Source organism: Daucus carota, chromosome 4 (assembly GCF_001625215.2).
Source record: "Daucus carota subsp. sativus chromosome 4, DH1 v3.0, whole genome shotgun sequence".
NCBI lineage: Eukaryota > Viridiplantae > Streptophyta > Magnoliopsida > Apiales > Apiaceae > Daucus > Daucus carota.
Window position 1 is genome coordinate 49143827 of NC_030384.2, and position 18046 is coordinate 49161872.

The 18046-nt window shown below is 36.3% G+C and overlaps 1 protein-coding gene across 2 annotated transcripts; it reads left to right on the plus strand.

Annotated features, from left to right (window-relative positions):
* Positions 1 to 198: 198 nt before the first annotated feature.
* LOC108218727 (histone-lysine N-methyltransferase ATXR2) lies at positions 199 to 17731 on the plus strand. 2 transcript variants are annotated; one of them, XM_017391810.2, is made up of 15 exons: positions 199 to 400; positions 490 to 565; positions 795 to 880; positions 991 to 1361; positions 1817 to 1929; positions 2016 to 2047; positions 14570 to 14721; positions 15355 to 15442; positions 15646 to 15694; positions 15793 to 15847; positions 15998 to 16067; positions 16149 to 16218; positions 16477 to 16553; positions 17236 to 17292; positions 17413 to 17731. In XM_017391810.2, exons 1-15 carry the CDS (start codon positions 320 to 322, stop codon positions 17521 to 17523), a joined length of 1488 nt encoding a protein of 495 aa, XP_017247299.1. In that variant the 5' UTR covers positions 199 to 319; the 3' UTR covers positions 17524 to 17731. The 2 variants fall into 2 exon arrangements, with proteins under 2 accessions (XP_017247299.1, XP_063948002.1); XM_064091932.1 differs by lacking the exon at positions 17413 to 17731 and having other exon boundaries at positions 213 to 400; positions 16477 to 16581.
* Positions 17732 to 18046: the final 315 nt, after the last annotated feature.

An 18046-nucleotide genomic window follows, 5' to 3' on the forward strand; every position in this document is an offset into this window, starting at 1 on the left:
ATGTTATTATAATAAAAATGATGAATGAATGTAAAGATTATTGTTGGAAACATACAAATAAATTATCCTAGATTGTTAAGAATTTTGATTTTATAATATGCGTCAATTTATGACAAGTTGACAACATATTCTGCCAAAAAAGAATAATTCTGGATTTCAATTTAATATGTATATATAATATATTTAGACAAAAAAGAAGAGAAAAACACGGACATATTCTTTAATTAATTATTAGACCATATATACAGACGCTTCAAATAGTTGGCGCCTTGAGTATTATTCGTTTGTTTCTACCGAAATTACTCTTCGGCTTGTTGAAATGGAGATCATTTGTCCAATCGATGCAAAATATTCCGATCAAATCGCTCGTTTTCTTGCACCTTCAGATCGACAAGTTGAGGCAAGCTCTCTCTTATTCTAACTACGTTCACAATTTCACACACAATTTTATATATTTACAGCTTTAAATAACACTTCATTTGTGTTCAGGAATACTTTGAGCAGCTAATTGCAACCAGAAAGTGTACCGGAATCAAAGTTAAACACGATAGCGATCACGGAAAAGGTAGAAATGGCCTATTGTTTGTTGCACACCACATGTATGATAATTTGCTTCAATGAATTTTTGCTCGGTTCTCGTATCGTTGATATGCTGGATTCTTCGGTATCTAATGTATATACTTTTATTGTGGTTTTGTAATATGCTGCAAACGTAGAGTGTTAGTTCTTAATAACTATGCTAAAGGATTTGTGTTTTTTTTTTAAATTTATAATTTATGGATATGGAATTGCAGGTGTTTATGCTGACTCGGAATTTCAAGAAGGGGATCTTGTACTGAAAGACCAAATGCTCTTCGGTGTCCAACATTCTTCGAACAAGGTTTTTATCTGCAGATTATAGTTTGAACTTTTAACTGTCATATATATTCTATTTTTTTCCCTCTATCGTATGGTTTTGAATAAGCCTTTCGTTCATTTTCGATGTTGCAGATTGACTGTTTTGTTTGTGGTTTCTGTTATCGATTTATTAGTTCAATAGAGCATCAAATTGGAAGGAAATTGTATCTGCAAAATTTAGGGGTTTCCACGAACCACGAATGTGATCAAGGAACTACTTCTAGTTCAGCTGTGGCAAATGATTGGAATGGATCGGACTTATCTGATGACGAGGCAAATTCTGACACAGTCGATTGCCAGAACTTTGGTGAATGTGCTTCTAGCAATACTGTTAAAATACCGCTTCCTATGGAAGTAGTACTCTCATTGATGCATGAAGAGTTAGTATTACCTTACTCCGAAAAGTTCTCCCAGCCATCAGTTATTCCTTGTCGAGGTGGATGTAACGAAGGTTGCTATTGTAGGTGTGGGTTCTATGTTCCTAAAACGTTTCTTTGAAGAAATATTACTATTCCTCAATTTTGTAAAAACTATTTTTCTTCTCCATTTTTTGAACTTTGTGTCCTTGCCTTTTAAAACAACCATTACAAATTTTCGCTAATATTATCTTACTGTAGGGACTAGTATCTGAGCTACTTGTCTTACTAATGTATGTTTTATCAGCATGCTCTACTAGCATCTCTGATAGACTGAATTTATGTTTGTAGATGCCTAATATATGGTGCTCTTTTAGTCCTTTTTTCGCAAGTTCTGAGTTGATTTAAGTCTTTTTTCTATATTAAGTAAGTCGAGATTAACGCCGTATGGTAGTTGGGCTGGGTATGTGTTTTTTGTATCCCTTAAATTCTAGTATATGCTTATTGTTGTTCTATATAGTGTGATTTTCTAAATATCTCTTTACCATACTGGACTTTTGTAGCAAGCTATGTATGGAGGCTGACTGGGAGATGTTTCACTCTTTACTATGTACTGGAACAGAATTAAAGTCAAGACGCAAAGAAGCACTGCTAGCATTCATAGAACATGCTAACGGTAAGGCTTTAATACTATAGGGTTTTCCTCTGAGGCAAGTTAATTTTAACATCAAACTGAAGTTTATTTGTGTTTATCTTCTGCAGAAACGAATGATATATTTCTTCTTGCTGGCAAGGTATTTTAAACTTTGATATGTCTTCACTCCTTTTCCCTTTTTCTCTAAAGTCTCTAGTTTCTATTATTGGCAGCGAATCGATAATTCTACTTGTCTGTTAGCTCGTTTATGAAGACATGTACATAAATATAATTCCCCTGTTACAAGTGTTCAATGAACGGGGTTACAAATTAGCGTATATCTATATCTGTTATCTCTAAGTTTCTTAATGTTGCCATCTGTTAGGTCCTATAAACTCACTATATAATATGATATAGTGATCACAATCTGTAACACAGTAAGACAATATAAGAAATTTAAATCAATAAACTCTTATATTCACAAAGCTTTTATGGTTACAAAAACTCTCTCAGTGATTTATATTCTATCACTAAGAGCTGCTAGGGTTCTTAACAATGTACTCGATAACTCAACTCATATAGAGTAACCCTAATCTGTGTTTATATAGACACAGTTACAAAATCAATTTCTGATTTGATATCCTATAAATCAGCTAATAAATCTATCAATCAAAGATTGCTACTGTTTTCTGTTTGGTTTCCATAGTCAGCAAATCACTCCTCCGCTTCTATCCTTCCTTGAAGTATATCCGCTTCTGAGCTCTTTCCACGTGTAAACTCTGACGAGTCTTGACTATGTAAACTCTGATCAGACTTTATCAAACTCTGTCAGACTTTACTAAACTCTGATCAACTTCCCGATTAAACTCTGATGATTCCTGTTCTAAAACAGACTTTAAGAATATTAGTAATCATCAATTATATCTAACAATCTCCCCCAACTTGTGCATAAATATGTTATGTGCAAGTTAACAGATAATTGATGATGTCAAAACAGTTAAGTCAAATGCAACAGAGTTTAACTATATAACAGAAAACTTTTAACACTTACAGAAACTTTACTCCCTAACTTCATAGACACCATGAGCAGTCTTTAAGTATCCTCTGAGGAGTTCTTTTTCTGCTTCTTCAAGAGCTGCTATCATCTGTCTCTTTACATCTCTCAGTTCTGGATTTGAAACTCCAGTTTGATAAATTGCAGCTCTGAGATCATAAATTTTGTTCTTCTTCATTAAGTCCTTATTCAGCATAATGTGGCCTTTGTCAGATTCTTCATTGAAACTCAGAGCACTGACTCCAGCTAATGTCTCTATCTTGGCTGAATTTTTCTTCATCTCAACCAGCTGTCCTTGACTGTTGAAGTATTTTGAAAAAAAAGGTCCAGCATTTTTGTTTCCTGTAATACCCATCTTTCTTTTGATTTGATCTTTCAGCAGGTTGGAGATGTGTTGGCATGACTTGTTTTTCACTTGAAATATGTGTGATACATATCTCAATTCCTCCCAGTGTTTAGCATAGAGATCTGCTTCAAGTACTCTAAACACTGTTCCATCAGACATGAAGTAGATAAGAATATTATCTCCTCTGTCATTCTTCACCAACTGGACTGAATCAAGTTTGTCCATTTTGTCTTGCAATACTCCAGTCTTGGGAGCACAGAGAGATGAGGGGTCATCTGGTCTTGATCCTATACTCTGATCAAATTTTTCATATTTGGATCCCAGCCCTCCTTTATCTCTTCCTGCCTTACGATGAGAGATTGGTTGAATTGAGCCCTTTTCAAAGCTTATCTCAGTCATCAGAGTAGGCTTTGCAAATCCAGCCAGTGGAGTTGTTGTTGGTTTGAACACAGCTTGAGCTTTGTCAGAGGTTGTGTCTGTCTTTGCATCCTTATTAACTTGAGCTATGTCAGAGGTTAATCTTTTTTTTTGGGGTTCTGCAACATGAGCTTTGTCAGAGATTGCAGCTTCTGTCTTCTTTTCCTTTACAACTTGATTCTTGTCAGAGGTTGTAGGCTTCTTCTTATCCCAGCCTTTCTCCAGATGTTCATCTACTTTGCTTTTACCCTTGGAGGTGTATTCATCTTCAGAGTATACCTTTTTGACTGGTAAACTCTGATCAGCAACAGTAGCTTCCTTGATCAGTATTCCTTTTTCTTTTGGCTTTGTAGTTGACTTTGCAGGCTTTTGGATCTTTCCAGAGTTTATGGCTTCAATATGTTCCTTTTTCAGCTCAGCTTCCTCTGCAGCAATCAACTCCAAATCCAAATTGGCTTCTGGATTTTCTTGTTCAAAAACCAATCTAGCAAGCTCTTCATCAGTCATGGGTTTGTCTGATCCAGTCACTGGTCTTTGCTTAGATCCAGATGTGATGTTGTGAGTTGGACCAGACTTTGTGCTTTGCTTAGATTGTTTCTGACTGTCAGAGTTTGAAACTCTTCCACCAGTCCCTGCTTGAAATCTCTTGTGCTTTGTGAAATCATCAGCATCATCATCATCATCCTTCTTCTTTCTCTTCAGAGTTTGAGTAGTAGACTTGCATTTGACTTGAGCTACTCTCTCCCCCTTTTTGACATTATCCTCATCAGGAATCAGTATGGATGTGATCAGAGAAAGTGATGATTGGATGGCTTCAAGCTGCTTGGACATCTTTTCTTGATTTGATTCAATCATGGTCATCCGTTTGTCCAGAGATTCATTGGCAGTCACCAGCTTCTGTACATTTTCTTTCAGAGGTAGCATGGTCCTTTTCTTTTCCAGTTCATTTGTCTCCTTGATATTTGCCACCTCTGTTCTTAGACTATCTATTGATTTAGATGTCTGAGCATGAGCAGGATGAAATGTCTTCAAATAGAGAATTGTGCCTTTGAGACTTGACATAACATCAGAGTTTGAAATTTTGTTCTCTGCCATAGAGAGAAAATCCTCAGCTTTTGCTGGCTCCAGAGAATGTTGGTGGCTCAACCAGAGTTTATCCCAGACTTCATGTGGTGGATCAACCTGAAGATCCCTGGGAAGTGGCTCAGAGTCTGTATTCAGAGTTTGTAGCCTTGCACTGTACTGGCTAGTAGACTCCCACTTTTGTTGTGTCAGAGGGACTCCATCATCTTCAACCTTATCAGTATCTGAACTGTCATCTTCCTTAGTATCAGCATCAGAGTTTGCTTTGTCAACATCAGGAACAGGATCAGCAACTTTCTCCACAGTATCTTGAGCAGATTTTTCTTGAGCTTCAGACTGTGATTTGATAGACTCTTCACCAGTCTGAGCAAGAGACTGTAGAGCTTCCATAGCTACTCTGTCAGAGTCATCAACTGCATCAGACCTGTAGTTTTCTGGAGCTGTATCATGAACTATGGCACCCTCTGGAATTTTCATTGGAGAAGTAGGAATTGGAGTGGAGGGTCCATGATCAGATAATGGAGTATGAGGATCAGACATGTTTGCTCCAGCTTCAGCTGTAGCTTGTTCCTTGCACACAATTTCTTCATCTACTTCAGATGAGGTGGAAGATGCTGTAGGAGATGTTAGAGGAACAGCTTGGATAGGAAGCACCATCAGAGCTTGAGAATGTTCAGCAACTGGAGTTGATGGTGTTTGCTCTTCCTCAACTGTGAAGTCTGTTATTTCAGTGATTGGTACTTTTGCCCTTGCAGGCTTTTGAGCCCTTCTTTTGAATCTGGCTGGCTTTGGAGAACTGATCTGTGGTTCAGAGTTTACATCTTGTGCAGGTTCAAGATCATCATATTCATATGCTGCAACAAGTCTTCTTCTTTTCTTCTGCTTTTGAGGAGTAGCAGCTTCAGTGTTTACTGGGATCTCAGAGTTTGGAACATCAGAGTTTAAGTGAGCTTCAGAGTTTACTGGCTCATCAGTGTTTGTCTGCTCATCAGTGTTTGGTTTCAGAACATGTGTAGCAACAGAGGTTCTTGTTCTTTTTGCAGTAGAAGGGGCTGCATCAGACTTTGCAGCCCTTTTGGTTTTGGATGCAGAAGTTCTGGGTTGTTTGGGGATGGTAGGAGAGACTGGAGGTTGAGGCTGTTGTGGTTGTGGTTGTTGGTGGACTGGGGGCATATCCATCCTAGCTCTAACTTGAGCTGGAATTAAAAGAGGTCTTTGAATTTGATACTTCTCATCCTTGGAGATGAGGTCCTTAAACACTCTTTTATGAAGCCTGAATGGCTTGATCTCATCATCAGCATTAAAATCTACCTCACCAACAGTAGCATTAACCAATAATTGACAGAATCGTGAGAAATATATGACTTGTTTATTCTCATGCATTCTTTCACCAATATTTCTAAGAACTAATCTACCAAAATCAAAATTAGTAGAGTAGATCAGAGAATACCCAATCTGCAGCATGTCCATTGGAATGGCATCCCAGTTTGTAGACTTCTTTTGAAATGCCCTGGTGATGCAGTCGAAAAAGAAACTCCATTCTCTTCTGAGCCCTGGGCGCTTTAGTTGTCCCAATTTGTCTAGTGATTCACTGTAGCCCAAATCAGTCATCATTGTTCTCAGATTTGCATCTCCATTTGTGATATAAGCAGTGTCGAGCTCTGGCAGATTGAAAGCAGTTCTGACTGTGGCTGGAGTAACAAAATACTCCTTCCCTTCATATGAAAACACAATCGATGGTGATCCCTCTTCACCACCATTGTCATACTTACCCGTCCTCCAGAAGTTTATGATCTGGCTTCCTGAGAGTCTGGCAGGAGCTGTGAGAGCGGTAGCAATGGCACTCTGTGCCAGAAATTGCTGCATAGGATGATAATCCCTTGGAGCGTCGGCAGTGTTTAGGATAGCAGCATGGTTATTGGTGACAAATTCCACACATGCAAAGATGAATGCTGTAGTGGCCATTAGAACAGAGTTTAAGAAAGAAGGTGTTTGAGGAAGTGTGTGTGAGAAAATTTGAATATCAGAGAGAAGAGAGCAAGAGTTTGTTGTGAGAGTTTTGTGTAGGAGTATAAGTGAATAAGTGTATAAGTGAATGATAAGAATTAAAATCTGATGTGATAAACCCTTCAGATTTTGTGTAGTTGTACACGCATGGCTCTTTGTTCACTTGGACACCTGTCAGATTTTAACTGGTAGATAAGAGTTAGTGGGATGGAGAAAAGAGAGTAATAATCATGAGCGCAGTAAAACATGTGCAGTTATAAATGCTGATTACACGTTCTCCTATTAAAATGTTTTTGATGTAAACCCACTAACAATACACCCGTTTGAAATACTCCTTTCATATTCTCTGAATATTTGAACTCCTGTAATGTACAAGATATTAAAAATCAAGATTAAATCTCTCAAATTTTAAACTCTGAGATTTTTATCAAAGAAAATAAATTTCTAAGTACCTCAGAATAAAGACATAATTTTCAGAATATTCATCAATAAATCAGAGTTTGTCCTAGAATCCATAGCTCAATAATGTGCTTGTGACATAATGTGTGTGATTTAACATATTAAATCAGAGACTAGAGAATTTCACAATTTCGTAATTATAAGGTAGACAAGAATAATTTATTTAAACTCTCAAGACATAGACAAAAGATATACTCTGATTGAGAAATATAAAATAAACCAACCCTTTTTTTTTTTTTTTTTTTTTTTTCTCTCTCTCTCTCTTCAAGGACGCTTTTCAGTGTAAATGAATCACGACCTTTAATTATTATTTTGCAACAGTATTTCTCCAGTAATCAGAGATTGTGACTGGTCACCATAGATTATAAAATCTTGGCAATTACTTAATACCAGTAAGTGTTTGGGTCTTTCCAATCACTGTCATATAGACATCTAAGATCTCAAAGGAGTACTTCGCTTATTTGCAGGGGTATTTATATAGCATCAGAGTTTATAATCACTGTCTAATTTTACTGAGAGAAAATGCAAATTAATCAGTCTCACTTATAATTAAGATATGTGAAGTAATAGAGTCTCAATGATATCAACATGCATATAGTGTAAAATAGTAGCACAAAATTGAGATCAAGATTAAAGAACTGAACTGAGATTCATGATTACTAATTCATATCATGCTTCATAGTATCTTCACAGGTTTGTTTTCTCAGAGAAATAAAAATGAGATTATTAATCAAGATTCAGAGTTTACAAACATCAGAGAATATCGTCAGAGAATAACGATCAGAGAATATCATCAGAGTATAACAGACAGAGTATAGCATCAGAGAATGTCATCAGATTTTAACAATCAGAGTATGTCATGGCAAATGTGTAATACATATGGTAATTGGACAATTTAGATTTGAAAGATCTGACCATTATGTTTACTCAGTTCCTGATATCATTCCTAGCTCATTCACCAGTCTAGTAAAGGTTGCTTCACTTAGAGGTTTGGTGAATATGTCTGCTAGCTGCTGTTCAGTAGGAACAAAGTGAAGTTCAATGGTTCCTTCCTCCACATGCTCCCTTATAAAATGATATCTTATACTGATGTGCTTTGTCAGAGAATGTTGAACTGGGTTTCCTGTCATAGCAATAGCACTTTGGTTATCACAATAAATAGGAATTTTAGAAAAGGATAACCCATAGTCCAACAGTTGATTCTTCATCCAAAGAATTTGAGCACAGCAACTGCCTGCAGCTATATACTCTGACTCTGCTGTTGATGTTGAAATGGACTTTTGCTTCTTGCTATACCAAGAAACAAGTCTTCCACCCAGAAATTGACAACTCCCACTTGTGCTTTTCCTGTCAATTTTGCAACCTGCAAAATCTGCATCAGAGTATCCAATTAGACTAAAATCTGATTCTCTAGGATACCATAATCCCAAAGATGTGGTACCCTTGAGATATCTGAATATCCTCTTTACTGCAATCAGATGAGGCTCTCTTGGATCTGCCTGAAATCTTGCACATAGACATGTGGCATACATAATGTCTGGTCTACTTGCAGTCAGATAAAGCAAAGATCCAATCATTCCTCTATAGTTTGTGATATCCACTGATGCACCAGTGTCTTTGTCCAGTTTTGTTGCTGTTGCCATAGGAGTAGTTGCAGCTGAACTGTCTTGCATACCAAATTTCTTCAAAAGATTTCTGGTATACTTGGCTTGATTTATAAAAATCCCATCTTCAGTCTGTTTAACTTGTAAACCCAGAAAATAACTGAGTTCCCCCATCATGCTCATTTGGTACCTAGACTGCATGAGCTTGGCAAATCTTTGACAGAGTTTAGCATTAGTGGAGCCAAAAATAATGTCATCAACATAGATTTGAACTAAAAGCAGATCATTACCATGATTCAAATAAAACAGAGTTTTATCTATGGTACCTCTAGTAAATCCACTTTCAAGAAGAAATTGAGCTAGAGTTTCATACCATGCTCTTGGAGTCTGCTTTAGTCCATAAAGTGCTTTGTCCAACCTGTAGACATAGTCTGGATGTTTTGGATCCACAAATCCTGGAGGTTGTTCAACATATACCTTTTCATCCAGTTTTCCATTTAGAAAAGCACTCTTGACATCCATCTGAAATACTTTGAATTTCTTGTGAGCAGCATAGGCCAGAAAGATTCTGATTGCCTCCAATCTTGCAACTGGAGCAAATGTCTCATCATAATCAATACCTTCCTGTTGTGAATACCCTTTTGCCACAAGCCTTGCTTTATTCCTTGTAATGACACCCTCACTGTCAGTTTTGTTTCTGAACACCCATTTTGCACCAACTATGGATCTGTCTTTAGGTCTTGGTACTAGGGTCCATACTTTGTTTCTCTCAAACTCATTTAGCTCCTCTTGCATTGCTTGAATCCAGTCAGCATCTTGAAGAGCTTCCTCCACTTTCTTAGGTTCAGTTTGTGACAGAAAGCAATGATGTAAACACTCATTTGCTGTAGCTGTCCTTGTTTGCACACCTGCTTCTGGATTGCCAATTATTAAATCGGGTGTGTGAGATTTTGTCCACTTCCTAGCATGTGGAAGTTGACCATTTTCATCATTGGATCCTCCCCCTTGATCCATGCTCTCCTGATTCTGTTGATTATTCTCTGTAGCTCCCCCTAAGCTTGTGCTATCAGAGTTTGAATCAGTATTCTCTGATGAGTTTGAGTCAGCATTCTCTGATGAGTCTTGGGTAGAGTCTGGAACATTTTGATGCTCCCCCTCAGCAATTGCTTCATCGTTATGAACTTGTAAAGTTTCACCAGAGTTTGCTGTATTTTGGTCACAGTCAGAGTTTGACTGTTCATCAGAGTTTGTTGAATCAGAGAATATTTCTTCATTTTCAAAATGCAGTTCTTCATGATCATCCATATCTGCTAAGCCCAAAATTCTTTTGTCATCAAATGACACATGTATGGATTCCATGATGACCTTGGTTCTCAGATTATAGACTCTGAAGGCCTTTGTTATCAGAGGATAACCTACAAAAATACCTTCATCAGCTTTTAAATCAAACTTGGTAAGCTGTTCTGGATGAGTCTTCAATACAAAGCATTTGCACCCAAATATATGAAAATACTTCAGATTTGGCTTCTTTTTCTTCACCATCTCATATGGGGTCTTGCCATGCTTATTAATCAAGGTTGCATTTTGAGTGAAACAGGCTGTTTGAACAGCTTCTGCCCAGAAATAAGTGGGCAATTTAGCCTCATCAAGCATAGTTCTGGCAGCTTCTATAAGAGTCCTGTTTTTCCTTTCAACTACACCATTTTGCTGTGGTGTACCAGGTGCAGAGAATTGTTGCACTACACCTCTTTCTTTGCAGAACTCTTCCATTGTTGAATTTCTGAACTCAGTTCCATTATCACTTCTAATGATCTTCACTTTGTCTTCAGATCCATGATCCAGTTGTTTCACATGATCCATCAGATGCAAGGCTGTTTCATCTTTAGAGTGAAGAAAATATACCCAAGTGTATCTGGTATACTCATCAACAATGACAAGAGCATATTTCTTCCTTGCAATGGATGGTACATTGACTGGTCCAAATAGATCAACATGTAGAAGATGGTATGGTTTGTTTATTGAGAATTCAGTCTTACTCTTGAAAGATGTCTTTCTCTGCTTGGCTTTTTGACATGAATCACATAATCCATCAGATGTAAGTAGTGATTCAGGGAGTCCTCTCACAAGCTTTTTCTTTATAAGCTCATTTATGGAGTTGAAATTCAGGTGTGAGAGCTTCTTGTGCCATTTCCAACTTTCTTCTGCAGAGATCCTTGTAGACAAGCAAATTGCTTTTCCTTCAGAGTTTGTAGGCAAGTGGATTTCATAAATATTCCCATGTCTGTGAGCAGTTACTGCCACTTTGCCTGTTGACTTGCTTACTATCTCACTGTGTTCTTCATAGAAATCAACATGATATCCTCTGTCACAGATCTGACTGACAGAGAGTAAATTGTGTTTCAGCCCTTGAACAAGAGCTACATTTGATATGATGACATTTCCAAGATTGATGTTGCCATATCCCAGAGTCCTTCCTATGTTGCCATCTCCATAAGAAACACTTGGGCCAGCCTTCTCCACAAACTCTGATAGCAGGGCCTTATTTCCAGTCATGTGTCCTGAACATCCACTGTCCAAGACTAGAATGTTCTTCCCGTTGCCCTGCAATCACACAGACCACTAATTGTTAGTTTTAAGGACCCAGACTTGCTTGGATCCCTTGGCCTTATTAAGTTTGTTAGCTTTTGCAGCGGTATTATTATCAGAGTTTGAGCTAACAGACTTTGCAACAGAGTTTGTACTAGAAACAGAGTTTGTACTTGCAGAGTTTTTATTAACCTTTAAAGAAGGTTTCAATTGATAATAATCATAATACAAACTATGATATTCTTTGCAAGTATAAATAGAATGCCATAAACTACCACAATGAAAACATGGATCTTGTGGTTTATATCTAATACTACTTTTTCTAACTCCAGACTTTGTAGGTAAAGAGTTAATGTCCTTGTTCTTCCTGCAAAAATTAGCAAGATGATTAGTATTACCACAGTTATGGCATGTCTTCCTAGGTGCATTTGGAACAGGCATGTAGTTATTACTCTTGTCTATACCAATCTTGCCATTTCTATTTTTCCTAGGCTCCTTGTTTTTGTCATCAGACTTTACCTCTTTAAGCTTATGTTTAAGCTGTTTCTGAGTCATCAGTCCTATGTTAACCTGTTTGGGCTTATCAGATTTTAAATTGTTGTTAATCTCTGATTTTGGTCTACTCTGTTTAGACTTAGAGGATTCAGCAACAAATTTAACAGGTTTAACCTTAGGTTTTTGAGTTTTAACAAACTCTGTTTTTGATGACTCAGCTTCAGAGTTATCATTGTAACCTAGTCCCTTTTTCCAGTTTCCACTTCCTAAGATATCCTGAGTGGTTTTGCCTGAATTAGTCCATGTCTTAATGATCTCCCTTTCCTTAGCAAGTTCTGATTGAAGAGATGCATACCTCTTTGATAATTCATCTTTGACAATGACAGCATCATCTCTTTCTTTCTGAACTTCCAACATTTGAACTAATTCTTTTTCTAGATAATCATTCCTTTTCTTCACACTTAGAGTTTCAGATTTTAATCTTTCATTTTCTAAAGTCTGATCTCTAAAGCTGATGTGCAAAGTTTTAAGAAACAATCTTAGCTCAGTTATATCTTCAGTATCAAAGGCAAGAGTAGAATGAGGTACCTTTGCAGCAGATTCAGAGTTGTTGTCAGTGTTTGCCATCAGAGCATAATTGACTTCTTCTTCTGAATCAGATGTATCTGTCCAGTTTCCTTTCTTGGTGATGAAGGCTTTTTCTTTTTCCTTCTTGGCTTTCTTGCATTCAGATGCAAAGTGTCCCTTTTCACCACAGTTGAAACAGGTATACTTGTCAGCTTTTCCAGCTTTTCCTTCTCTGCCCTCATTCTTCTTAAAGTTCTTCTTGTCATAAACTCTGTCAGAGTTTCTGTCTTTCCTTGAAAAACTTTTGCCTTTGTTGAACTTTTTGTAAGCCAACTTCTTGAAGCTTTTCACCATCAATGCTGCTAACTGCATCATCTCATCATCACTTTCTTCAGAGTCTGAGGGAACATCAGAGTTTGAGTCATCAGAGTTTGATGACTCAATGTCAGACTTTGTGACATGAGCTTTTCCCTTGCTCTTAGCAGCTTCCTCTTGAACTTTCAGAGCAACAGACTTTGATTTTCCTCCATGTCGTTTGCTCCTTTGCTCCATCTCAAGTTCATGAGTCTTCAGTCTTCCATAAACATCATCAAGAGACATTTCTCCAAGATCAAGATTGTCTCTTATTGTAGTGACTTTCAAATCCCATTTTTCAGGAAGAGCTAGAAGGAATTTGAGGTTTGAGTCTTCAAGATCATATTCCTTGTCCACCAGAGATAAGTCATTCAACAATTTGACAAATCTGTCATACAGATCTGTCAGAGACTCACCAGATTTTGAGTCAAAGTGCTCATACTCCTGTGTAAGGATTGTTTTTCTGTTTTTCTTAATGGCCTGAGTTCCTTGACATCTGGTTTCCAGAGCATCCCAGATTTGTTTAGCAGTTTTGCACCCAATCACCCTATTAGACATTGCATTATCAAGGGCACTATGCAACAGATGCTTCACCTTTGCATCTTTACTGATAGATGAGATGTCCTCTGGAGTATAATCTTTCTTTTCTTTTGGAACCATCTTTTGAGGTTCATCTGCAATCCCAACAGAGAGCTTGGTGGGCATATGTGGTCCATCATAAATCCTGTCAAGGTATTCTGGATCAACAGAGTCTAAGAATATAATCATTCTTTCTTTCCAGACTGGATATTCAGATGCCTTAAGGGTTGGAACTCTAAAGGATGAAGCTTGTGATTTTTCAAACATGATTGTGTTTAAGATCTCACTGCAGTAATCTTAACAGACCTCGCTCTGATACCACTTGTTAGGTCCTATAAACTCACTATATAATATGATATAGTGATCACAATCTGTAACACAGTAAGACAATATAAGAAATTTAAATCAATAAACTCTTATATTCACAAAGCTTTTATGGTTACAAAAACTCTCTCAGTGATTTATATTCTATCACTAAGAGCTGCTAGGGTTCTTAACAATGTACTCGATAACTCAACTCATATAGAGTAACCCTAATCTGTGTTTATATAGACACAGTTACAAAATCAATCTCTGATTTGATATCCTATAAATCAGCTAATAAATCTATCAATCAAAGATTGCTACTGTTTTCTGTTTGGTTTCCATAGTCAGCAAATCACTCCTCCGCTTCTATCCTTCCTTGAAGTATATCCGCTTCTGAGCTCTTTCCACGTGTAAACTCTGACGAGTCTTGACTATGTAAACTCTGATCAGACTTTATCAAACTCTGTCAGACTTTACTAAACTCTGATCAGCTTCCCGATTAAACTCTGATGATTCCTGTTCTAAAACAGACTTTAAGAATATTAGTAATCATCAATTATATCTAACACCATCTAAGAGGGTTTTTGTGGAATAATTGAACAAATATGTATGTTCTTGTCTTGGTATGCTTTCTAAAACCGAACTTTAACACGACGGCTGTAAATTTAAGCCAAGTTAACATAGGAGCAATTATCAATATGAAGTATATTTTTATAGGTTCACACATGAACAGAGAAATATGAGTTTCTGCTCTTTATTATATATTTTATGCTTTTCATTTAATGTATTGATTAAAATGTACCGTGTTTCTGTTTTTTCTGTCAGGCAATTGTTTCAACCATATTAAATTACAGGAAATTAAAAGCAGCCAAACTGAAACAAAAAGAAAAGTCTGTATGTTCTGAAGTTTCAGTCGATTGTGACTGCCATATGCTTCTTGAGGCATGGAAGCCTATATCAATGGGATTTAAGAGAAGGTACTAGCCTACAATCCTTACCCAAGAGAAATACATCTCTGATAAAACATGGATATTTTAGGCGGAAAGATTTTTTCTTTTAAAATTCTTGTTCCAACCCAATTTTACTTTTTGCTGCTTATTGGCTATCCCAATATCCTAGTTTTAGGATGAAGCATAAAAAAATGTATTAGACACTGAAAAAATTATATGAAATTCCACTTAATGTTTTTGTTGATAGTCCTGCTTAATGTTTGATAATATGCCGATAATAAGTTTCTTTTCCCTTGAAGCCACTAATATAAAAGCTATTAACCCAACCCGAATACCCCACACCAAAAAAATCTTCCTGATATCTCAACTTTTGCTCTATTAATAGATCTATACTATATATAAAATATTCTTGCATGGTTCCATACCTGACACCCCTCTTCCACCTTGTACTAACATATTACCATAAATTTGCTAATATAAAAGAACAGCTTGTTAAATAATGTGAACTTAATATAGTTTACTTATTCTGCTTTTCTAATGAAGAAAGTCAATATTATTTTCTTTTGTCTTTGGGAATATCTGTTAAACTTTATTCTTCAATACACGCTTCCATGTAGTAGTATTTAATTCACACTAAGATGCTCTTCCATCTGTCTCTAGGTGGTGGGATTGTATCGCTTTGCCGGACGATGTTGATTCTTGTGATGAAGCTGCATTTAGGATGCAGATCAAGCAGCTGGCATACACGGTTAGTCCATCAAAGAGAATATGCATGCAAACGATTCCTTTCACCAAATTAGTCTATAACTACTCTGCTAGGGTATTAGGATTCATGTTCTATTTGCATTAAGTATGGGTTGTTTGAGATGATCTTACCACACTACTTTACACCTTCAGTTGTCATACTGATCGTAATTGACCCTCTAATATTGTTTTTTTTTTTCTTACCAGTCACTAAAACTACTGAAGGAAGCTATTTTTGACAAGGAATGTGAGCTATGTATCCTTGCGAGTGTTATTTGGTGATTTACTTATAAATGTAGGATAATCTATGTCTCCTATTTAATGACTTATAGTCCTTAACTTTTGGCTTTCAAGTATTTTCGCTTGATATCTATGGAAGTCTTATTGGCATGTTTGAGTTGAATAACCTGTAAGTATATCATTCTAAACCATGTGTATGCTTTTAATTGTTTGATGGATTTCTATGATGCTTGTAATTATATATTGAAGCTTGTTGAAGAACCTTGGGTATGCTTTTATATCGCATTCTGTGATAAATGTTGAAATGATTTCCTGACAGTGATTTGGTTGTAGCATCTCCTGTTGAGGATTATTTTTTATACATAAATGAACTGCCGGAATCTGAAAAGGTTAGTCAACATAGTTTCCAGTTTCATATCTTCTTTGTTCATTCCTTTCAAACATATTCCTAAGATTTGTAAATGTGGCAGAAAAAGGCTGAGCAAGTAACAAAGCCTTTTCTTAATGCTCTTGGTGACGACTATTCAGTCTGTTGTCAAGGTATGATTTCTAAGATTGCTGCTACTAGAACAATTTTGTATAGTATTGTGTCTTTATGAAATCATGTGATTGTCTTAAACACGGTTTTGGTCTGTAGGTTTTTTGTTGAGTAGGCAAGTGTTCTTTTAGTACCATTATGATGCTATCACCTTGTAGACAAAGTTGTATATCTGTTTGCAATTATTATATCTGGTACTTCTTACTGTTGTACTTAAAGAAGAAAGACAAGAGGCTAATTTGATGTTTGCTCTGTACCAGGCACTGCGTTTTTTCCTTTGCAGAGTTGTATGAATCATTCATGTCTTCCTAATGCAAAAGCATTTAAGCGAGAAGAGGTATGCAGTGCTTGAATATTTTGGTGAGGTGAAATTTCATCAAGTTCAATACCCCAAAATAATTTTTTTTAGGCATTGACTAAAACCAAGTTGTGCTTTGTAGCAGCATGTTTGATCGTCAAGCTTCGTACTTTTTATTTTTGAATCGATTTGTTATTTTTAAGTAGTATGGGGCCAGCCTTTCGTTTGATGACAGTTATAAAAACTGAAGTACTGAACATTACGAAGTTAAGAAACGATCTTTATTTTTTTTTTTCTTAATGCCAAATTTGTATGGAAATATGAGTTTCCAGATTAAAACATAGAATGCTGTTCTCATGAACTTAATATCGCTATGTTCCTTCGGTATCAATATCTGCTGAAAGTAATCATACATGAAAACTGTTAAGTTTGCCAGGAGCATGAAAATAAGACTGATATAACTTGTCAGATTTTCTTTTATCTGCCAAGTGGCCCAGGTAACTTGTCAGTTCCTCATTAAACCTTTTTAGTGAAGAGTTAAGTAGTTAACACAAACAAGAAACTTTTGGGCCCCTTGGCATCTAATTATAACCATCTTCTGCTTCACTTTGAAAAAACAATATACCTCATCATTTGTTGTGTATACTGACTGTAGCGTGTCTAAATCCTAGAGTTCTACCCTTTGCGTATTAGTTCTCATTTTTCAGGCTTCAAATTGCAGGACAGGGATGGGCAAGCAACAATTATTGCTGTCAGAACCATTCGCAAAGGGGAAGAGGTTCTTTCTTATATGCAATATGTGCCTCCAGATTACTTTCCTACCTAATCAAATTATGATAGTAATCTGATGAATTTTATTGCATCCTTATCTGTAACCTGTATTTTTTCAATATGGCAGATAACAATTTCATATATTGATGAAGATCTTCCATTCGAAGAGAGACAAGCATCTCTAGCGGACTATGGTTTCAGTTGCAGGTGTCCTAAATGTTCGGAGGAACAACAGTAGTCATTCTTCATCAGATTTTCTTAAAATTAAACTTTGGTGTACCAGTGCGGCATATCAGATTTTGTATCTTGGCAACCAAAATTGATGGCTCAAATGCGTGTAATGTTACTGTTCTTTCTTCCATCTGACAGGATTGTTTTGCATTTCATTCTTAACTAGCCTATCTTCGTATTATTAAATAAAGTATTTGATTTTTCTTTTATCATAAGTTAAATCTGTGAACATTATTATAGTTTCTATGATTTTTTTAATTGAGAAACCGAGTCACAAGTTTTAAATCCTCAAAAAAATAAAATGAAAAAAATATAAAAGTTTCAAATGATTAACTTCAATTTTTTTGCCTCAAAACAAATTCTTTAATGCATTGGAAATGTAATTGGCATGAAAATTATACAAAAAGCGACTTGCAGAAAGTTCAAACAACTAAACTTTTATTTAAAGCAATATTTATTAAAAATTCATACTCATGTGGATATTCTACATCTAATTTATTTTTCGCATCTATATCACGTTGTTAATATAT

Bases quoted from the DNA above. Each gene is read 5' to 3' on its own strand.
- LOC108218727 (XM_017391810.2), top strand. From the start codon at position 320: ATGGAGATCATTTGTCCAATCGATGCAAAATATTCCGATCAAATCGCT. The intron at 566-794 runs GTAGAAATGGCC...ATGGAATTGCAG, and splicing joins CGATAGCGATCACGGAAAAG to GTGTTTATGCTGACTCGGAA. The intron at 17,293-17,412 runs GTTCTTTCTTAT...TCAATATGGCAG, and splicing joins CCATTCGCAAAGGGGAAGAG to ATAACAATTTCATATATTGA.